The sequence below is a fragment of the Pteronotus mesoamericanus genome, unplaced genomic scaffold, assembly GCF_021234165.1.
Source record: "Pteronotus mesoamericanus isolate MK-2021 breed Mesoamerican mustached bat unplaced genomic scaffold, CSHL_Meso_final scaffold_31, whole genome shotgun sequence".
Taxonomy (NCBI): domain Eukaryota; kingdom Metazoa; phylum Chordata; class Mammalia; order Chiroptera; family Mormoopidae; genus Pteronotus; species Pteronotus mesoamericanus.
In genome coordinates, this window is record NW_026555312.1 from 6,663,892 (window position 1) to 6,683,642 (window position 19,751).

The 19,751-nt window shown below is 33.3% G+C and overlaps 1 protein-coding gene across 1 annotated transcript in view; it reads left to right on the forward strand.

Annotated features, from left to right (window-relative positions):
- The window catches only part of ABCD3 (ATP binding cassette subfamily D member 3), a 66,848-nt gene that overhangs the window by 12,967 nt on the left and 34,130 nt on the right, over positions 1 to 19,751 (forward strand). The window contains exons 2-4 of the mRNA XM_054592167.1: positions 3,063 to 3,102; positions 10,142 to 10,240; positions 14,125 to 14,213. Coding sequence (XP_054448142.1) covers positions 3,063 to 3,102; positions 10,142 to 10,240; positions 14,125 to 14,213 — 228 coding nt within the window. The remainder of the gene's footprint in view (positions 1 to 3,062; positions 3,103 to 10,141; positions 10,241 to 14,124; positions 14,214 to 19,751) is intronic.

A 19,751-nucleotide genomic window follows, 5' to 3' on the forward strand; every position in this document is an offset into this window, starting at 1 on the left:
AGGTGCTAGGTTTTTGTCAAAGGCCTTTTGGGTATTTGATACGCAATCTATTGATGTGATTGTGTTTTTTCTTTTTTTAAAGTTTTTATTTATTGTTAATATTGATGAATTACATTGATTTTTTTTTCAAATGTTAACTTGACCTTCCATTTCTTGGATAAAACCCTTTATACATTTTATAAATAGTTGGTTCTTGGTCTTTTTTTCTTCTTTTTTTGTAATGTCTTTTCCAAAGAAAAATGAGTTATCACAAAGCAGTTCTTGCAGTACACCAAAGTACAGAGGTTATCTGGAGGGAAGCACTTGTGTGATTGTTGGAGTTGTGAACTGAACTTGGCCACTGTTTTTTTTGGGGGGTGGGGTGGGGAACATCACTTTTACTTGAAAGAATGACTGAATAATTGTTATTCAGCCTTGAATATCACATTTTCTGCAAGGACTTCAAGCAAAAGCAATTGGCAGTTTTTGTTGCTAATGTTATGATTTAAGTTTTCAGGTGAAAATTAAAATTTGGAAAACTGGTCTCTGCCACTGTGAGTTTGATAGCCTCCCAGCGCTCAAGACTTTTCTGGTGAGATTGGTAGCAATATTAACAAATGTAATTTTATAAAATATTACATAATAAAATGTATTACATTGGGAAGGTCTACTATATAACTCACTGAACCAGTATTTTCCAATTGACTAATGCTTGATGTTACAAAATTTTCCGTGGCTACAAGAAAATTGAAAGTGTAACAGACCAATGGATTTAATTGTATGAGAGTACAGAAGTTCATCGATACGGTTTCAGCCTGCATTGAAACATTTTAGTGTCACAGGAAAATATTCACAATTATTAAAATAATCTTTTACAATACATACTTGTATTGCTATAGCTAGAAAGAATGCAGAATCACATATGAGAAATCAGTTGTCTTCTGTTAAGCCAGACATTAATGAGATTTGCCAAAATATAAAACAGTGCTACTTTTCTTACCTAGTTGTTTTGTTTGGAAAAATACAGCTGTTTTTGTAAAAATTTAGTTAATGCATCAGTTGTCTATTTTCTTTAAATGAGAAAATAAATTCTTTAAAAAAAAACTGAGGTTGAATTTCCACATGATGAATACCCATAGATATAATACAAATAAATAAAAGCTTTCTGGAATCTCGAGACCACAAGTCTTGAAAGATGCCGATCTAGAATAGTGCCTAGCATATAGTAAGGAATTAGTAAACATCTGCGTCATTCTTGACCATGTTACTTTTGTAATTTCCATATCTTTTCAAGAATACATGTATTTGACGTATATCTTTTCGATGCACCTTTCATGCTTTAGCAGCCAGGATTTCCATATTTTGTCTTGGTACTGTGATTCTATTTTCCTTGTCTTTGCTCAGGCAGGACTGTTGCACAAACAATTAAAGTGATTGATTCAGGGACTGCAGTTATGGTTTGGGAAATCAGTTGATTTACCGAACAAGAAGAAAATAGGTTAGCAGCTCCTGATTGAACGTGACATTGCTATTGGTATAGACTGGTTATATAAATGATTATGTTTCACACAGGCACAATTAGGCTTTAAAATTGTTTCAGTTTGCTATACTATGAAATATAATAAGACAACTGATATTTAGTGATTGTTGCAGATACTACAGATACCTTGTCATTAGTATGCATATCAATAATATATTTTGAACATGTTAAATACCTTTATTTTAACCTATTTAGCTGATAAATTATCTTTTTGGTAGCCCAAATGAGTACGTAAAAGTAGAAGACATGTGTTTGTTTTAGAACAGGTAATCCGTAATACAATTGAGATTAGAAAAAATAATAAATGTAAGCACTTTTAAAATAAGGGCATCTACTCTTTTGAATTTTAGTTAAGTTTAGCTTTCTAGCCTTATTCAGTGACCTACATATTCTTGGAGCTCAAGTAGACGTTGAACACAGGGCTGAGTAATATATGACCCCTATAGTAGGCGTGGAGAGATGCTGCCCAGATTCCCCTTCAGAGAAGGTCTAGTCCAGCCATGAGGAGTGCAGACCAGGTAACCCCTTCTGCCCACACTTCAGGATCTGCCTTAGCTGCAGAGCCACCTTCCTAAGGTCATGACCTCCCTGGAGCAGCATGCATATATTCACTGAGCAAGGAAAAGGAATAAAGACCTGACCATTTCAGCCAATCAGAGCACTCGGACGGACAGTACTTGGTGTCACAGCTTCCCACCTTGTTGGGTGAAATTTTGTTGGGCCTGCATCACTGTTTAAATTCTGCCCAAACTTACTTTTGTTACCTTCCTTTCACAGGTGTTGATCCCCATTAAACATACTGTACCCCACACATCACCTCAGCTATACCTTGGAGAAGCCAACCTGCAACAGTTCCTAATCTCATGGAACTAATTTATTGGGAGGAAATATACATTGAGCAAGAGATTTAAAATGTGATCATAATATATGATGCTATGGTAGTGTATTATAAACAGAACCTAAGCCTGGTCATTGTATCATTTAGGGTGATGGCCAGGATCAGTAGTCAGGCCTGGGTTAGTGTCAGACTAACTGATTTGAGTAGCATGAATCTTGGACATACTACTTTCTCTTTTCCAAGCCAGTTTTTTCCTTTGTAATTTAGGAATGACATATGGTCTCTCATCCTACAGGCAACTAACCTGGGATTGCTCACATGGCTGGGAAAAGATTCCCAGCATCAAGAAAGAGGGTCCAATGCACAGATGTTTTCAAGTGCTTGTGTCAATTAGCAAAGCAGTTCACATGGTCAAATCTTGATTCAAGGATGGAGGAATAGACTCCACCTCTTCAGGGAAGAATTTGAAAAATAAGTGTGAAAAATTACCAACATAATGCCTGATAGTAGTTAACATTTATTGAATACCTTCAGTAAATTATACTTATTAAGAGGCAACTTTACTATTATACTTAATATCTTCTATGAATATGTGAAAGAAGAAACATTTGGAGAATATGGCACGTTCTTTTGATATTTTAGAACAGTTTTTATGATGGGAAACGTTTGCAAATAAAGTGCTTTCTTTTTTCTTTTTCTCTGCAGTAAGAAAAGTGGAAAACCACCATTACAACAGAACAATGAGGTAAAATTTAAAATCATTAACTCTGTGGAGTTTTATGCATTCATATTTATTTATTTAAGAGTTTATTTATTTATTTTTAGAGAGAGGAAGGGAGGGAGAAAGAGAGGAAGAGAGAAACATCACTATGTGGTTGCCTCTTGCATGCCCTCCACCAAGGACCCTACCTGCACCCCAGGCATGTGCCCCAGACCGAGAGTTGAACCAGCGACCCCCTGGTTCACAGGCTGGCACTCAGTCCACTGAGCCACACCAGCCAAGGCTATTTGTTTTGTTATATAATTTTGAATTAGAATAATAATCATAGAATTTTAGAATTGAGGAGACTTAAATATCATCTCCAATCCACTACATATTGTAGAACTTCTTCCTGACATGGGAATCCTTGGTAGGAGACTTCTAGTATTTACTTGAATATGTTTATTTGTTGGAGAGTACCTAGGAGGTAGGTAACTATATTAGGTCTAGCCCATGATGAGGTTTATCTTCCCCCGCTCTGGGCACTTAGTGATTGACTATTTTGTCTTTCGTTGCAACAACACAGGACAAGTCTACTCTGTTTTCTCCGATAGACTCTCACACTGTTTGAAGATAGTTATTATATCTTCTGAATCTTTTTCCCCATGCTAAACATCCCTCATTTTTTTCAGCTGTTTCTCATGTGACAGTTTCTGGTCATTTTTCAATTCGTTATTTATTCCTCTGGACACATACTCATTAGTTTCTCTAGATATTATATTTATTATAGAATGTGGGTGACCAGACATGGTCCAACTGGCATGGAATATATCAGCACTATTAAATCTCTTACTTGGACACCATATTGCCAAAAGTCAGCCAAAAATTGTTTCACTTCTTTAACCATAACTGTAATTTATATTAAATGGAGTTTATGGTAAATTATAACCTTCAGGTATCTTTCTGATGGACAGGTCAGTTGACAAATTCCCAACATCTGCATTCATTAGTTGACTTCATTTCTTTTTTTTTAAATAACAGCTTTATTAATTTTTATATATCATAAAAGCAATCCATTTAAGTGTAAAGTTCAGTAGTCTTAATATATTCAGAGTTGAGAGACCATCACCACTAATGTTAGAAAATTTTCATCTCCCCCAAAAGAAATTTTGTACCTGTTAGGAGTCACTCTTCATTATCTTTTCCTCCTGGGCCTGACAGCCACTAAGCTGTTGTCTCTACTGCTTTGCCTGTTTTGGACATTTCATGTAAATGTGGTATTTTGTGACTGGCTTCTTTCATTTAGCATGATGTTTTCAAGTTTCATCTGTGTCATTGCACATTACCAGTATTTCATTCCTTTTTATTGTTGAATAGTATTCCATTGTGCTGATATACTATGTGTTATTTATCATTTGAGGGAAATTTAGGTTGTTTCCATTTTTTGGCTATTATAAATAATGCTACTATGAACATTCATGTGCAAGTTTTTATATGAACATATGTTTTTATTTCTCTCGGGTATATACCTAGGAGTAGAATTGTTGGGTCATATGGTAAATCAGTTGATTTACTTGAAATAAACAATTTTTCCTGTAAATGTCAGCTTATTGGGTCTAAACTATTAGTTTATACTATAGTATATTTATACTAGTAGTATAACTTTGAATGTAATTCTAACATTGAGTCTCTTAGGTAGCAGGTATTATGTACAAATTTAATTCTTCCTCAAAATTGCTGATAGTATTGACTAGGTAAGGACCAATGAAATTTCTCTGTGGAATCTCTTAATTTTTTTGTTGTTATGTTTTATCCAGCTGTGGCTATATCCAATTGTAGCAGAATCTGGTCCTTATTTCTCCATTAAGGCCCCAATAATTTTATAAGAAACCTCACATTTCTTGATTAATTTTTAAATTAATTTATTAATTTTTCAACATATATCGATTGAGCTCTTCATACATGCCTGGTATTTTTCTTGGTTCTGGGGGTATAGCAATTTTAAAAGTAAGTGGCGCTTCCATTGTACATGCCAGCTAATATACTAATATAGTATCCTCAAAAGAAAGAAAATGAGAAAAGTTTGACATAACTTATTCCTAGTAAACTCATGCTGGTTTATAGTAGTTAGGGTTTCTTAAGTATTCCTGAATCTTCCATATTAGTATCTGTTTTCCGACTATCCTAGAGATGGACATCAAAATTGGTGTTCTTTAGTTTCCATAATCTTTTCCCCAGGCTTTGAAAAATGGGACCAGATGTGTTTATCTCCAGTTGTCTGGCATAACTCCATCTTCATAATTTCTCATATCTAAATTTATCTGAGTAATCAAACCTTAGTTGATTTATGAGGGAGGACCCCCAAAAAACCAGAATTATTTTCTGGAAGGCAGGCTCATTCTAGTACAGGCTTCCCCTGCTAGGTAAGTGAGTGTTCTAGGAGCCCATCTCTATCGGTGCACCAGCTGGCGTTGTAAGAGGCTGTGTTTGGCCTCGGTGAATTGTTTTTGAAGACTCAGCATGTTTGCCCATTTCATGAGGGGTGATTTACAAACCCCATACCATGCCGAGTGTTCAGCAGTTTTGCTCACCTTCCCCATTCACCGGATCTTGCCTTTAGCAACGTTTTTATGCTTCCCACGTGAAAAAAGTCCTTAAAGGGAAACTTCTGTTGAAGAGTAGAGGTGAAACAAAAAAATGGTAGAAGCACTGAAAGGCATCAAAAAAATGAGTTCAAAAACTGTTTTTGAGCAGTAGAAAAAAAACATCTCGATAAGTATATTGCATCAAATGGAGAGTATTTTGAAGGTGACTGAAGTTTAAACATGTAAGAATAAATATACAATTTTTAAAAAATAAATTCTGGGTTTTTTTCATTCCCCCCTCATATATCAAACCTTAGTTATTTATGTCTCGTATCTGCATTTTATATCTGCAAGTTATAGGACATGAGTGAAACTAGTTAGTACACCCAAGTTCATTCACTTGTTTAAAAATTTTTTTGTACAGCGTTTTTAACATAATTCATATTTGCTGGTCATATTGAGCAAGATAAATTTTGGTTAGATTAAATGGTTGGTCAAAAGAAAAAGGATATAAGACAGTATGTATACTGATACCACATTTGTAAAATTTATTAGGGAACCACACATACATGCACACTTATACATATATGCTAAAATGAAATCTGGTTGGATATATGCTAGTTATTACAGTTGATTTCTCTAAATGGTATGTCTAGGTTTCTTATTTTTGCTAATCAGAATTTTCTAAATTTTTTTTTCAGTGAATATGTTTCTTAGGAAGGAGAACAATTAAAAAGGGATTTTTTTTTCCATTGAAATTTGTTGTAATCTGTTGTAGGATGGGTGAGGTGAGGCAGTTTTCATAAGACATGAAATTTAAGAAGGAGAAAAAGGTTTAATACAGTTAGAAAATTGTATAAAGAGATACTTGAGTTTAAACTACTTTTTCATTTAATTTTGTTGTAATATCCATGGTATAAAATTCAAAACACAGGTAAACACTGCTGTTTGGTATTTAGCATTCCTATGCATATTTTTATACTTTTAAGGTATAGGTATGTATATCTCCACAAAGAATGTAAGTAGAATTATTTTGCATTTTGAAAAATTTTATAAATTGAGTCATTGTATATATCATTCTATTTTTTTCAGCTTTTTTTAGATCTGTGTTGATAGCTATAGATTAATATAACTTTAGTATTCTGTTGTTTGAATTTATGCTGCTTTATACAGTTGTGTAGATTTTTACATAAATTTACCATAATGTTTCTAATATCTTATTGATATACATGTATGTTTTTAATTTTATGGTATTATAAACATTGTGCAGATTATTTTTTTAACTTACATGTTTAAGCATACATGCAGGAGTACCTGTATAATAAGTCCCTAAAAGTAAATTTGATGGGTTATTTTGCGTTTTATAGTCAGTATACATTTTACATTTGATAGATGCAACATAATAGTTGCACTGGTTTACATTTTCCCCAAAAATATAAAGGAATGCTTATAGTCCTATCAGTACTGTATGGCCTTTTTTATTTTATTGGCTATTTCAAACATCTGTTTTAGTCAACTAGTTCATCTCACCTTTCTAAGTGGTTGACACATTAATAGGAACTTCTCAATGCCCTTTGATCTTGTTGCCTCCTGAATATAACTACATTCTTTCTGGTTGCATTATTACTTCAACTTCTTAAGTAGTCTTTATCTAATAGTTGGTTTGTGTTTTCTATAATTTATATGTTAAAAATTTATAGCATCAAAATGGTTTTTGTATTTTTTTTTTTAAAGATTTTATTTTTAGAGAGAGGGGAAGGGAGGAAAAGAGGGAGAGAAACATCAGTGTGTGGTTTCCTCTTGCGCACTCCCTCCTGGGGGGCCTGGCCCGCAGCCCAGGCATTTGCCCTGACTAGGAATTGAACCAGCAAAACTATGGTTTGCAGTCTAGCACTCAGTCCAGTGAGCCACACCAGCAAGGCCGGTTTTTGTATTTTTAAAAAATTACTGGGAAATTTAAGGATGGGGAAAGTCAATTGTAAATTTAAAATAAATGCTTAGTGTTTACAAAATGTGTCATCTCTGTAGGTATTCTCATTTAGGTTGGTTTTAGGTATGCATTTTATTATGGTTCAAGAATGGTAGAGCATTTCTATTTCTTCAGCCCTTCTGAGCCAGCCCTCCAGTCCAGGTGTTTCAAACATGTGACGACTTTAAGGAGTATATAGTTCCCTTCATGGATTGAAATGTCATGAAAATCAAGTCAAGCTTTCAGACAGGTTGAGAAATAGGAGCAGGGACAACAGGAACAGAAAAAAAAGAGGAGGAATTCTATACCGTAGTTGTTATTTTAAAAAAATGCTTCAGTGTTACCAGCTTATAACTTTAAGAAAAAAGAAAATCCTTCTTTATTTGCCCTGCACTTTTTTTTTTTTTTTTTTGAGCCCAGGTGAAAACAGATAGTGCTCTGTTTAAGTCAGAAAATGGCCTTTTTTCCTTTCTTCTTCTTTTTTTAAAGAAGATGGACATTTCACCTTGGAATTACTCTGTCAAAGGTTTAAGCTAGGAATGGAGAACTAGGTATTGACGGGATGAGGCGAAGTAGGGAGGCAGTGACAGGAGGGGAAATTTGCTAGTAGAAGTTTAACTTTTATTTTTTTAAAGGTAGTTGGTGTGCATTGCCTTCTCTTTATTTTTTTCAGTTTGGGGAAGTAAGAGGGAAGATGTAGGTTGAAGTTGTAAGGTTGCCTTGAGGAGAATAGAATAGCTAAGTAAATAGACTGACTAGGGCTCCTTTGCCTGGTTTGTTTACTGGTATGTCCCAGTAATTCATTTAGAACAGTGCTTTGGGCCAAGGAAATACTGAATGGATGAACGCATGTATGTATAAAGGAAGTGGAGGCCTGTGATTCTCAGTAGGATGGTATTTGCAGCCTTCCTTAAGGTTTGAAAGACCTGAATGAACTCTGTTTCAACAGTTACAGGGTGAGCTGATTCTTTCCAGTCCTTTTTGTCTTAGTTTTCCTGATCAAACTCTACAAATACAGACTTAAGACTTCCTGTCTTGGTGTATAATTTCGTACCACACTCAGTGCCTATTAGGATTATAAAGCACTTAGCATAATGTCTCACATATATAATGTAGCTTATTATTAGTCTAATTCAGTATAAAGATTATAGATTATTCACTTAAGGGCATCAAGTTAGCTACTAGTTTGTCTAACTAATAAAATTTAATATATCATGAGTATTTGTTTATCAAGAGCATAGTGGTTAACAAATAATTGAGCGGTGACTATGGAAGTTGGAGAAAGGCCGTTAACGAATAATTGAGCTGTGACTATGGGAGTTGGAGAAAGGAGCTAGGTAGGAGATAGGTTCCTTCTGGGGTGTCTTGTCTATTCCAGGAAGTCCTTCCTGCCTGTTCTTCCAAACAGTCCAAGGGTAATAAAGTAAATAGCTTCTGCCATACCCAGTTTGTACCATTCATACCACTTTTTTCTTACCTTTACACACCAGTCAAAATGAAGAAAAACATGAGGATGATATGATTAATTACTGCTCTTAAATATCTTCAGTGGTTTCCCTCTGTCCTGACTATAAACTCTAAATCAGTGATTTTCAACCAGTGTGGCACAAGAATTTTTAAAACATGCAGTACCTGACTATTTACTCAGGGCACTGACCTCTTTTCCCTTAGATTGCCAAAATAGAAAATCACCGCGGCCAACATGACAATAGCTGCCGGGTGTGAATGAATCAAAATTATACACTTTTTTGTCAAATTGGAAAAAAATGCAATGTATTTTTTGGTGTGCCACAGAATTTTAGTAAGTAGTTTATGTGTGTGCCATGAGATGAAAAATGTTAAATATCAGTTCTCTGAATTCTTACTTTGGCTTTAACCCTTTGTCCTTTACAGGCCCTTGCCTACATTCAACTTCTATCATTTTTGTTCCCTTTGCTCTAGCAATACTATTACATTGCTTCAAATTTATTCCCGCCTCTGGGCTTTTCTGCTTTGTGTTTCCTGGGCTTCGCTACATTCCTTCCCCCAAAATTATCACATAACTTCATTTTGTTCATATCTCAGCTTAAGTGTTACCTCCCCAAAGAGACCTTCCTCATCATTTTTGTCTGAATCATTCTTTTTCTCATGACCCTGCCTAGTCTACCTGTAACATTTTATTTTTTATCAGTTTCCCCTGCTATATGAACTGTATGAGGGAGGAAAATTTGTCTGTCTTTGAATTTATAAGGAAGAGGAAATGAATTGGCAGACTGCATATTGGAAATGTTAAATGGTAAATTTAGGAATTCGAAAGTTTCCTGTAATTGATATCAGGGAAATTCATGTTCAAGATTTATAAAAAAACAACTTACTGTTTTTGGTAACATCCTATTTTGTTGAAAGCATGTTTGAATATGAAGAACAGTACAAGTCTGTGTTCTCTAAATGTAATATCATCTTGATAGTTGTTTATATTGATGTAGATGATACTTGGTTCTTTTATCTTGTATATTTATTATAGCTGTATTAAACTTTTTTTTTAATGTAGAAAGAGGGAAAAAAAGAACGAGTTATGGTGGACAAGGTGTTTTTTTCAAGGCTGTCACGGATTCTGAAAATCATGGTCCCTAGAACATTTTGTAAAGAGGTAAGTCTTACGAAATTATAATGTTAAGTATTTAAGTTTAAAGGTTACATGAAATAAAAACAGTAAAATGATAAAGCAAAAACTACAGGCCAAATGTTTTCTATATAGGTAATGAAGATTACTAAATTTTTGTCTTAAATCACTGTCTGTCATGCAACCCTTGTTATTCAGTGCCAATTTTTAAATAGTTTTATTCATGAAATATTCTATTATATTTTACGTGACATACTAGAGTACTTTAGGGCAGGTACCCTAAGTGGTGTTGCTTTATTATAATATAATGAAAACAACCTTAAATTTACAAAGGAAAATCTCTTTATTAATATGTGAACAAGTCACATTGATATGAAATGTGTTTGAGGGTTACTTCTTTATATTTGACTGAATATGTTTTTAAAATAACCAAAATGATATGTAAAATTTTTAAGTGTTTTCAGGAAATTAGCTGGTTGTTGGAATAAAGTTTTATTATACCTTTCTTTGTCCTTTTATCTGTATTTGATGTGTTTTTCATGATTAAGAAATCTAATCATCTCAATATCTTCCTTTTATATAACTAAAAATATCACCTTTGATTTTCACTTCTTCCTGTACCTATCCTTTCAGTCACTGGGATCTACTTTTTTCTTCTAAACATTCTTGCCTTCATGTCATAGTTTTCTTTAATTAATCTCACTTCAGAAAATCTCCCCTTCTAATCTTTTCTGCCAGATTTATTTTCTTGAAACATAATGTTTCCAGTTCAAATTTAAAAAAGCATTTGCCATATAGTCTATTAGGAGCAAGAAAAGATACTGCAGTTCCCCTGTGAACATTCCTCGATCACATTGGGGTACCTTTCCTTCTCCTTCACTTCAGATCATGTTGTGGTAATTCCACCCTTAGGAAACTCTAAAAAATAATAACAGTTGTTTATTTCTGATTAGAGATAATGTGTGTTCCTTGAAGAAGAATTGAAAAAGGCAGATAGATACTTTCTTCTTTTTGGTGCCTGTTAGGCTCCCAACTCAGAGAGTACTCGTCATTATTTTGGTGTATAGTCTTGTGTGTGAGCACACAATAATAATTAAGTCACACTGAAACTTCTAAAATTTGCTCTCTCCCTTATACAGGGTGGGACAAAAGTAGGTTTACAATTGTTTGTATAGAAAATAACAAAAATAATTAATAAGCAATAATATGAGAATAAACTGTCTCATGTACTTACAACTATAAACCTACTTTTGCCCCATGCTATATAAAGGGAGAGAGCCAATTTTAAAAATTTTAGTGTTTTTTTTCCAGGTATTCCTGAGTTTCTCTTAAATTGGTCTCTTTCCATTTCTACTGGATTATTATAATCTCTTAATTGGTCTTTTTACTTCTCCTTTTCTGACTAGCCTTCTTTCTAAAACTGTAATAAATATGTTTGACTTCTTTTTTCTTAGAGAGTAAATCCCATCCTGACTTTGGCCTTCTTTTCAGTATCATCTGAGATTCTTTGCTGTTTTTCAGTCAGGCTGTGTGCTGTCATGACATCATGTCTGTGACAACCCAACCCCTCCCTCCACCCCCACCACAAAACACATATGTTTAACAAATAGACTAATGCTCATTATCTTCTTTGTGAGGTTTCCCATGACTCTTCAGGTATAATTAATCAGTTTTTCATTCTATAACCTACCCGACTTTGGGGAATCCTTATTTAAAATACAAGCTTTTCTGGAAAGATTTGTATATTACTCCCCTTAACAGTTAACATCATAGTGCTTATTTAACTGCCTAACAAGGATTTGCTGACCATAAAATGAAGGTAAGATGTTAGATAGATAATCTGGGGGTTAGTAAGGAGGTAGAAAGGCCTAACTTGGCCAACCTCCCTGTTTTGTTTAGGTGTAGTTTAGGTGCCATACCACAGAGTCATTTTATGAACTATTTTTGAGGGATATAAAATCCAAGTTTAACCTCGGTTCAAGAAAGTGAAATAAACACCTGTAGAAATCACAAAAGATTGGAGGTAGAGATAGATTAACTGATTTATGAAAGAGAAATGAAAATATGGCATATGAATGAATATGTGGAAGTTCATATGTATTGTAAGGTGAGGGAGAACCCAAAACAGTAAAAATCTTTAATTCCTGTAGTAGTCTACAAACCCATTAATAATGGGAATTGTGGTGATTCTAACGACATCTTTTGTACAAAGTCATTTCAGGACTGTCAGTAATAAGAGTTTGCCAAATTTTGCTAAAGTGAGACAAGTAAACCTGGTATCTTCTTTAAGGAAAAATTAAGCCAAGAACATAAAAAGGAAAAAAATCAACTGTCTTTGTCTAATGTTACCTTTATACCTCAAATGATTAATTTAGGGTTGAGACCGTATGTAAGGTCTGAATTAAAAGTTAGCATGACAGTTAAAGTGACATATAGACAGAATTTATTAAAATTAATAGATTGTTCCATTGTCAATTGAATGCCTAACTTTGAGATGATAGGATAGAGTAGAAAGATGGTGTTTCTTGCTAGGAAACATTAAGAGTAGCAGCTGTAACAGAGCAATCACAGATTTTCTTTGACACTGTCCTCTTTCTTATAGCTTCATTTATTCTATGTTTATGACTCCTTGCCTTGTCTTTCACTTCAGGGGCTATATTTTCAGTACTGTCACCTTTTTATTTTTTTTATTTCATTACATTCTTTAGTCTTTTGTAGACTGAAAGTTTATAACGACTCTATGTTATATAAAGAGGACATTTGCCTATTTAAAAAACAATATTTGTTTTACAAAAATTACACGAGTATTAGATGCAGGTGCCTCTCCGTTCCATAACTTTGAAATTAAACACATTATCCAAAGTCCCCTGTGACACACCCTCTTCCCTGACATTAGTTAGCTTCTATGTTACTGTCATATTCTTCCGATTTTGAAAGTTTAAGGTCAGCTTTGAATGTGTGTTGGAGGTTGGAGGGTAGCTTCTCATCTTACACAGAGATAATTGATTCCTAGCCAGCCACTCAGTGTCTCATCTCGTCCCCCTTGATGATCTACGTTGTACAGCATTACTTCTGTAACGTTTTCTAAATAACACTTTTAAACATTTTGTTTTACTGGAAGCTTTCAATAGTTTTATGTTGTCTGAACTCTGCTGGGTATGTTATACTCTTAATTCATGTGGTTTTAATCCATTTCTTATTTTCTATTGAATCACTCATCTTTTTTTACTCATAATCCTTATTCTTTCCATTGTTTTACTTAGTCTAATTAATTTATTTCTAATGTCATAACCCTCTTTTGCTACCCTAGACCTTCCCATCCTGTTACATGGCTCATGAAGTGATGCAAATATACCTACATTGATTGGTCTGTTTTCTTATATTTTTAGTGTAAATCTTGCCTTAACTAAATTGAAAGCTCTGTGAGCACAGGGGCACTCTTAGAGATTTTCCTGACAAACTGAACCAAATTTATTCTGCTTAGGTAAAACTTTTAGGCTTCAGTATTTGTTGTTTAATTGCATATTCACAATTATTGTCATTTTTCTTTATTAGTCATATATTAAAAATATAAGACAATCATACTACACGGTGATTCAGGTAATCTTAAGTTATACTACTAGTTTCTGTTCTTGACTAGTTTTATGAAGGCAAGTCATTTGACCTGCCTTTGAATTCTGGGTAAGAAAGTTAGAATAAATGATCTATAAGGCCTTTTCCATTTATATTTAGATTTTTTAAAAAGTATATTTTAGTATTTCCTATAGGTAAAATGTCAGCCAACTGTATTAAAGCTAGAATGAAGCTTTGAATTTAGAAATAACAAACCTTTACTAAGGTAATGTGTTTCTTTTTTTTTTTTAACTTTCTAAAATGCATTTATTTAATTTACTATACCTGGTTTATTTTAGACAGGTTACTTGATACTTATTGCTGTTATGCTGGTGTCTCGAACGTATTGTGATGTTTGGATGATTCAAAATGGGACGCTCATTGAAAGGTACTTTTCTGTTCACCTTCCTCTCATGTGTATGAAATACTAATTTGTCTCATATTTAAGCAATATCTTAATGAGCAAGAAATAGATTCTAAATTAGGTATAAATACTTAAGTCAAATTATGTCTGTTCATTTACTTGGATATGAACTCTGTGATACAGATGAACTGGTGACGGGAGAGACCCTCCCTGTATCAAGCCCTGCAGAGTTGACAGTGTATAGAGGATTAGAGACAAGTAAGAGGAAAATTAAAATGCAGTATAATAAGTGCTTTATTGGGGGTTTAAAAAAGTCAAGTTGGATGACTAAAATTAATGAGATAATTAGGAGAAAAATGTCAAGGGATATTAGGGAATCACATTGAGAATGTTTATTAAAAGAAAACAATACTTAAGAGATTTCTTTCAGTTTCTGAAGTTAGTGTTTATAAATTTTTTTCATTATAGTCCTTCTACATGTTAATTATTAAATCACTGCAATTGATAATTTTGGATCTAAAAACAAAAATAACATCTATCTGTTAATAAAGAATTTATTCCTCAGGATACCAATTTGAATGCCAGAGTAAGATTTTTCTTAGAATTTTGTTTACTGGTATGCAGTGTTTTAACAGAAAATATCTTAAATACTTAATCTAAGATAACTTTTGAATGACAGCACCTAAAGTTTTAAAATGCACCCAAATTTTCAAATTTAGAGTGTTTATAGGAAGAAGAAGAATGCTTTATGCAAATGTTTTCTGCCTCATCTGTCTAGGAGAATAAAGTTATCTGCATAGGTTTAAAGCCCTAACCACATGCTTCTGAATATGGGTAAATTGTGTAGGCTCTTATATTCAACACAGGTTTCTCTGAAACCTGTGGTTGGTCCCGGGCCTTTTAATTTTAATCGAAGTAATACATGAACAGCTTAAAAAATAACATGTGAACATAACTCAATGTCAGATAGTCTTGCAGGAGTTAGTCACAGACATACCAATCTTGTGCACCATTTCTCCCACTCATAATTGTCATTCTTGGAGCCAGTCATTTTCTGTTCTTTTTGCTGTTTCATCTCTTATTTTATCTCTGCATTTCAGTGTAACATACTTGTGTTACTGTTTCTAGTTTTAGAGAGTATATATTTATTTCCTACTTTGGAAGGTGAGAATTAACTCTTTTACATTCTGACCCACGCCTGTGCTCATCCTTTCAATGTTGGTATATTGCAATATTTTGTTAAATCAGAATGTATTGTGTCCATGATTTTGACTATTGTTTACAGCTGAGCCATATGGCATATATTTTGGTAGTTTTCTTAATATACAGCTTTTTAATTTTTCTGGCATTTACAAATTACAAGGTTCTGTGTGCTTTAGGTTTTTGCCTATTTCTTACTAATTCAACTCAAGTTTACTGATAACACTGTGTAAAATCTTCTCACACCCTGATAATACAGATTTTTATCTATTACCGCCCACCCCATACATCTTGTTAGTTTCCTATCTTCCTGCTGTAATCAGGATTGGTTGTGCTTTAGGCCCACTAAACAGTCGTGTTTGAATTTGTTTTTATCATGATCTTGGGAATTTCTTTCATGTTTCTCTTCTGCATTAAATAACCTGTTTTCTGGATCTTTTGTTTTCCTCTTTCTCAGTTTACCTTCTCATTTTGGCAGGTGCAGTCTTTTTCTGAGAAATGGTACAAGGGAAATAAATTTTTGAGACCTTTTAGATCGGATAAAGTCTTCTACTCTAACACTTGATTGATAATATAGTTGTATTTATACATCCCAAATATGAAATTACTTTTTTGTCAGAATTTGGAAACGTATCACCCTGTTGCTTCTATAGAACTTTTTCTCAACCTTGGCTGCAGGATGATCAGAAATCTCTGGGAGATTCTGAGAACTAATGGCTGGGCCCAACCGTGGGTATTCTGATTCAATTAAACATTACTTTCTGAAACATTCTAGGTGATTCTGATGTGCAGCCACAGCTAAAAACTTTGTACTGATCGCGGTTCCATGTGGGTGATGGGGCCTATTCCCTTGCTTGTTGTCCTTCCTCAGCGGCAGATCTGTTTTTCCTTCCCTTTGGAGGAAGCTTTTACGATCATTTGTTTTTAATGTTGTACTGCCAGTGTTTGGGAATTTCACTGAACGTTGGTGTGATTTCTTTTTTTACTCATTGTGTTGGGCATGAGGTGGGCTTTTTTCAGTTTAGAAAGTCATTCATTATTCTTCCTCTCCATTTTTTTCCTATACTTTTTCTGGAATCCTTATCAGTTGATTGTCGGGCCCCCTGGATTAATCATCTGATTCTAATTCCTGCACTGTTTTTATTACTGATATTCTGTATTCTAGGAAATTTCTTTTAACTTGATCATTCAGTGAATTTTTTATGATAATTTTATTTCAAAGAGTTACTTTTTTGTATAGGTGTTCACTTTTGTAGCAATTGCTCTTTCAAGCCTGTGACTTTTTTTTTTTCTTTACTCCCTGCATTGTTTGTTTCCTTCATGATCCTTTGTCATTCTTGTTAGAAGCTTTCCTCAAGCAGTTTGTCACTCTTGGCTGTGTGTTCATATTTAAAAGTGAAGGCCTAAAAATCTTGTAAGAAGCCAAGTTGAGGGCTTATTCAGTGTCTGGTCTCCCAGGTTTGTAAGGTGTTTGTGGAGGGAGTCTGGTCAGTTTTGTGTCTTTATGCCCTAGTGAGGAATCTTCTAACAAATATGAAGAATTTCAGCAGAAACATAATTGAAATGTTTGTTCATTGTTGCTAGCATATCAGCTTTAAGAGGATCGATTTTATTGCTAAGTTCTGTTTTTATGACCTCTCTGTGTGAGTAATTTGAGTCCTTTGTATAATTAAATTCTCTTTTACATTATTAAAGAATTGTATACTTTTTTCTTTGATGACTTTATTATTTAAATGTTGTATCTGTTACTAAAAATAGACTCCCCAACTATAGCATTGTTAATTACCTGTGGCAAAAATATATAGATTCCATCTGCTGTAAGCAACATCATGTTAAATGTCTGTGTAGAATCCATCACATACTACATGTAAAAACGCTGCACAATCATGGTATAGTATAGAAGATTATCTTTAAGTTTTCCTTTTTCATTCACATTTTGTGATTCCATGTTTTTGTAATCCAAAAGGACAATATTTACTCTTCTAAATTAGAGATTTCCAAATTTTACTGAGTAGCTGCTAATAAATATTTTCTTAAAAGACTGTCCTGCAGAAAAGGCTTTGCTAAGAGTATGTGGTACATTAATTTAATTGGTGATGATGGACAGAGGAAAGTTACTATCTAGCATTAGCCAGCTTGTAATTCTGTTAGAGTAATCAGCTTGTTTGGTACTAGTTATAGCTATAGAATTTTAAAAAATAAGAATTTCTAAAAAAATTTATTTTGATACAATTTACACTTATAGAAAAGTTGCAAGAATAGTACAAGGGACTTTCTTATATTGTTAACCTCAATTTACCAATGTGAAATGGTCATTTTAAAGTTGATTAGTGTTGTCCTTAAAAAATATTTTTGAGGTTCTGCTATATATGAAATATTTGCTATTTGGTCAAATTGCAAGTTTTAAAATGCTGTGAATCATAATATGGAACAAATTTATTTGAAAAATTTATACATTTCTCTTACTAGTAAAGCTACATTGTGAGTGGGTGTATCTGTCATTTCCTTTTTGCCTCTTTCAAGATAGGTCTAGATTTATTTATTTCTGCTATGATCCTTAGTGTACTTCATTGTAATATTCTTTACATCTTTTAGGCTTATTTGCTTGCAGCGGCTAATGACTTTGAAATGTGGGGAAATTTTAATAGGACAGACCTTTTCTTTAAGAAACTATGGTAATACCATGGTATGAAATGGAGGATAATCCTTCTACCTTACTGCTACTATATGTAATCATCACTATATGTCTTTCACTTATTTGGCTACAAGCAGCATCTTTATCTTTTATAAGATTCTTACATGTATTGAAAGTAATAATGACTGGGGCTACTGTAAAATTATTCTTTATTATTATTTTTTGCAGTGGAATAATAAGCAGAAATAAAGCTTTATTCAAGAAACCATTTTTTAAATTTATAGCTGCTATTCCAGTGGTAAACCATTGCTGAATGATAGCATGTGTTTTACCAAAGTTTTATAATTTTGTGTGTTTCGCAGCTTGGGCAGCACTAAAGCACTTGGGTTTATGTAAAGTTTGGTTTGAACAATTTTAAATCTCTAAACTTTCGTTCTGTCTTAATTGCTTATTGTCTCTAATATTCTTATTGCTGTAAACAGCATTTTTGTGTGGTTCTATTTTAACTTTTTTTTTAGTTCAACTTATTTTTTTACTTTTTAGCAGTTATATCAAAATTAGACTATTACTTTTTCTATCAGTCTAAAGTAACATTTCCCAAAGTATGGTCTGTGGAATGCTAGTTATGGTAGAAGAAATGCTACATGCTACAAAGCCCTCTCAGAGGATTACAATGCACGTATTATATGTTAAGCATTTTGAGAAAGTCTTTGATAAAGATTTTTGTTAGCCTTGTTTAACCCAGATTTCCTAAATTCACTTGACCATGGAACTTTTTTTGCTTTAAAAGACCAACTAAAATTACTTGGCATTATTCACCTACTCCTTCATAAAAAGCAAATCATTTCTCTATCATATATCCATTATTTTTTGTGTGTGTGTGTATTGAGGTAGATTTAAATCATTTAGTGCAGTGTTTTTAAAAATGTATTTTATTTATACTTGAGAGTATTAATAAATGTTATTTGATAAGAGTGTGTGATCAAATAAATTATACCTTTTTACTGGATCATAGCCAAATGGTACTCAAAGATTCTTTACTTACATGATTTAATGGTTTTCAAACCTTTAAAAAAAGTCTTAAAAAAAGAACCTTAGAAGTTCTTGATAGATATTTTAAAAACAGATAAATGTGTAAAATAGATTAAAAACAAACTAAAAAACAAGGAGCTGCTTTAGTCGAAGTATGTTAACAGAACTGGAGGCTCTGAGGAACCCTACTGATCTACTTTTTGAGTTACCATTTCGTCCCAGGGTCAGCAAAGTAGACATGTGGGTCAGACCCAATACTATATATTTTGGTAAAATTTTATTAGGACACAGCCTTTTTCATTTTTGGCTCTTTTTGCTCTACAATAGGAAAATTGAGTGTTTGCCCATAGAAACCCTATGGCCTACAAAGCTTAAAATATTTACTCCTGCCCCTTTATAGTAAGAGTTTGCTGATCTCTCAGTCTCTCTCTATAGAGATTAATTCTACAAAAGTGTTCAGACAAATGAGAATCAGGATGTTAAGATACTTAAAAAATGAAGAAATACTAGTTTGTTTTATCCATAGTAACCCATTCCTGGGTCTGTAGAGTTAATTGTTTTGCCATATAAACTACCTTTTGTGGCAGGCTAAGCCTTTTTAAAAATTACCATTTTTACTAAGGAAAGAACTAGTTATACTTATTTAACTTTGTCATTTATATACTTTTGAAGCAAGCTATTTAAAGTGATAAAAT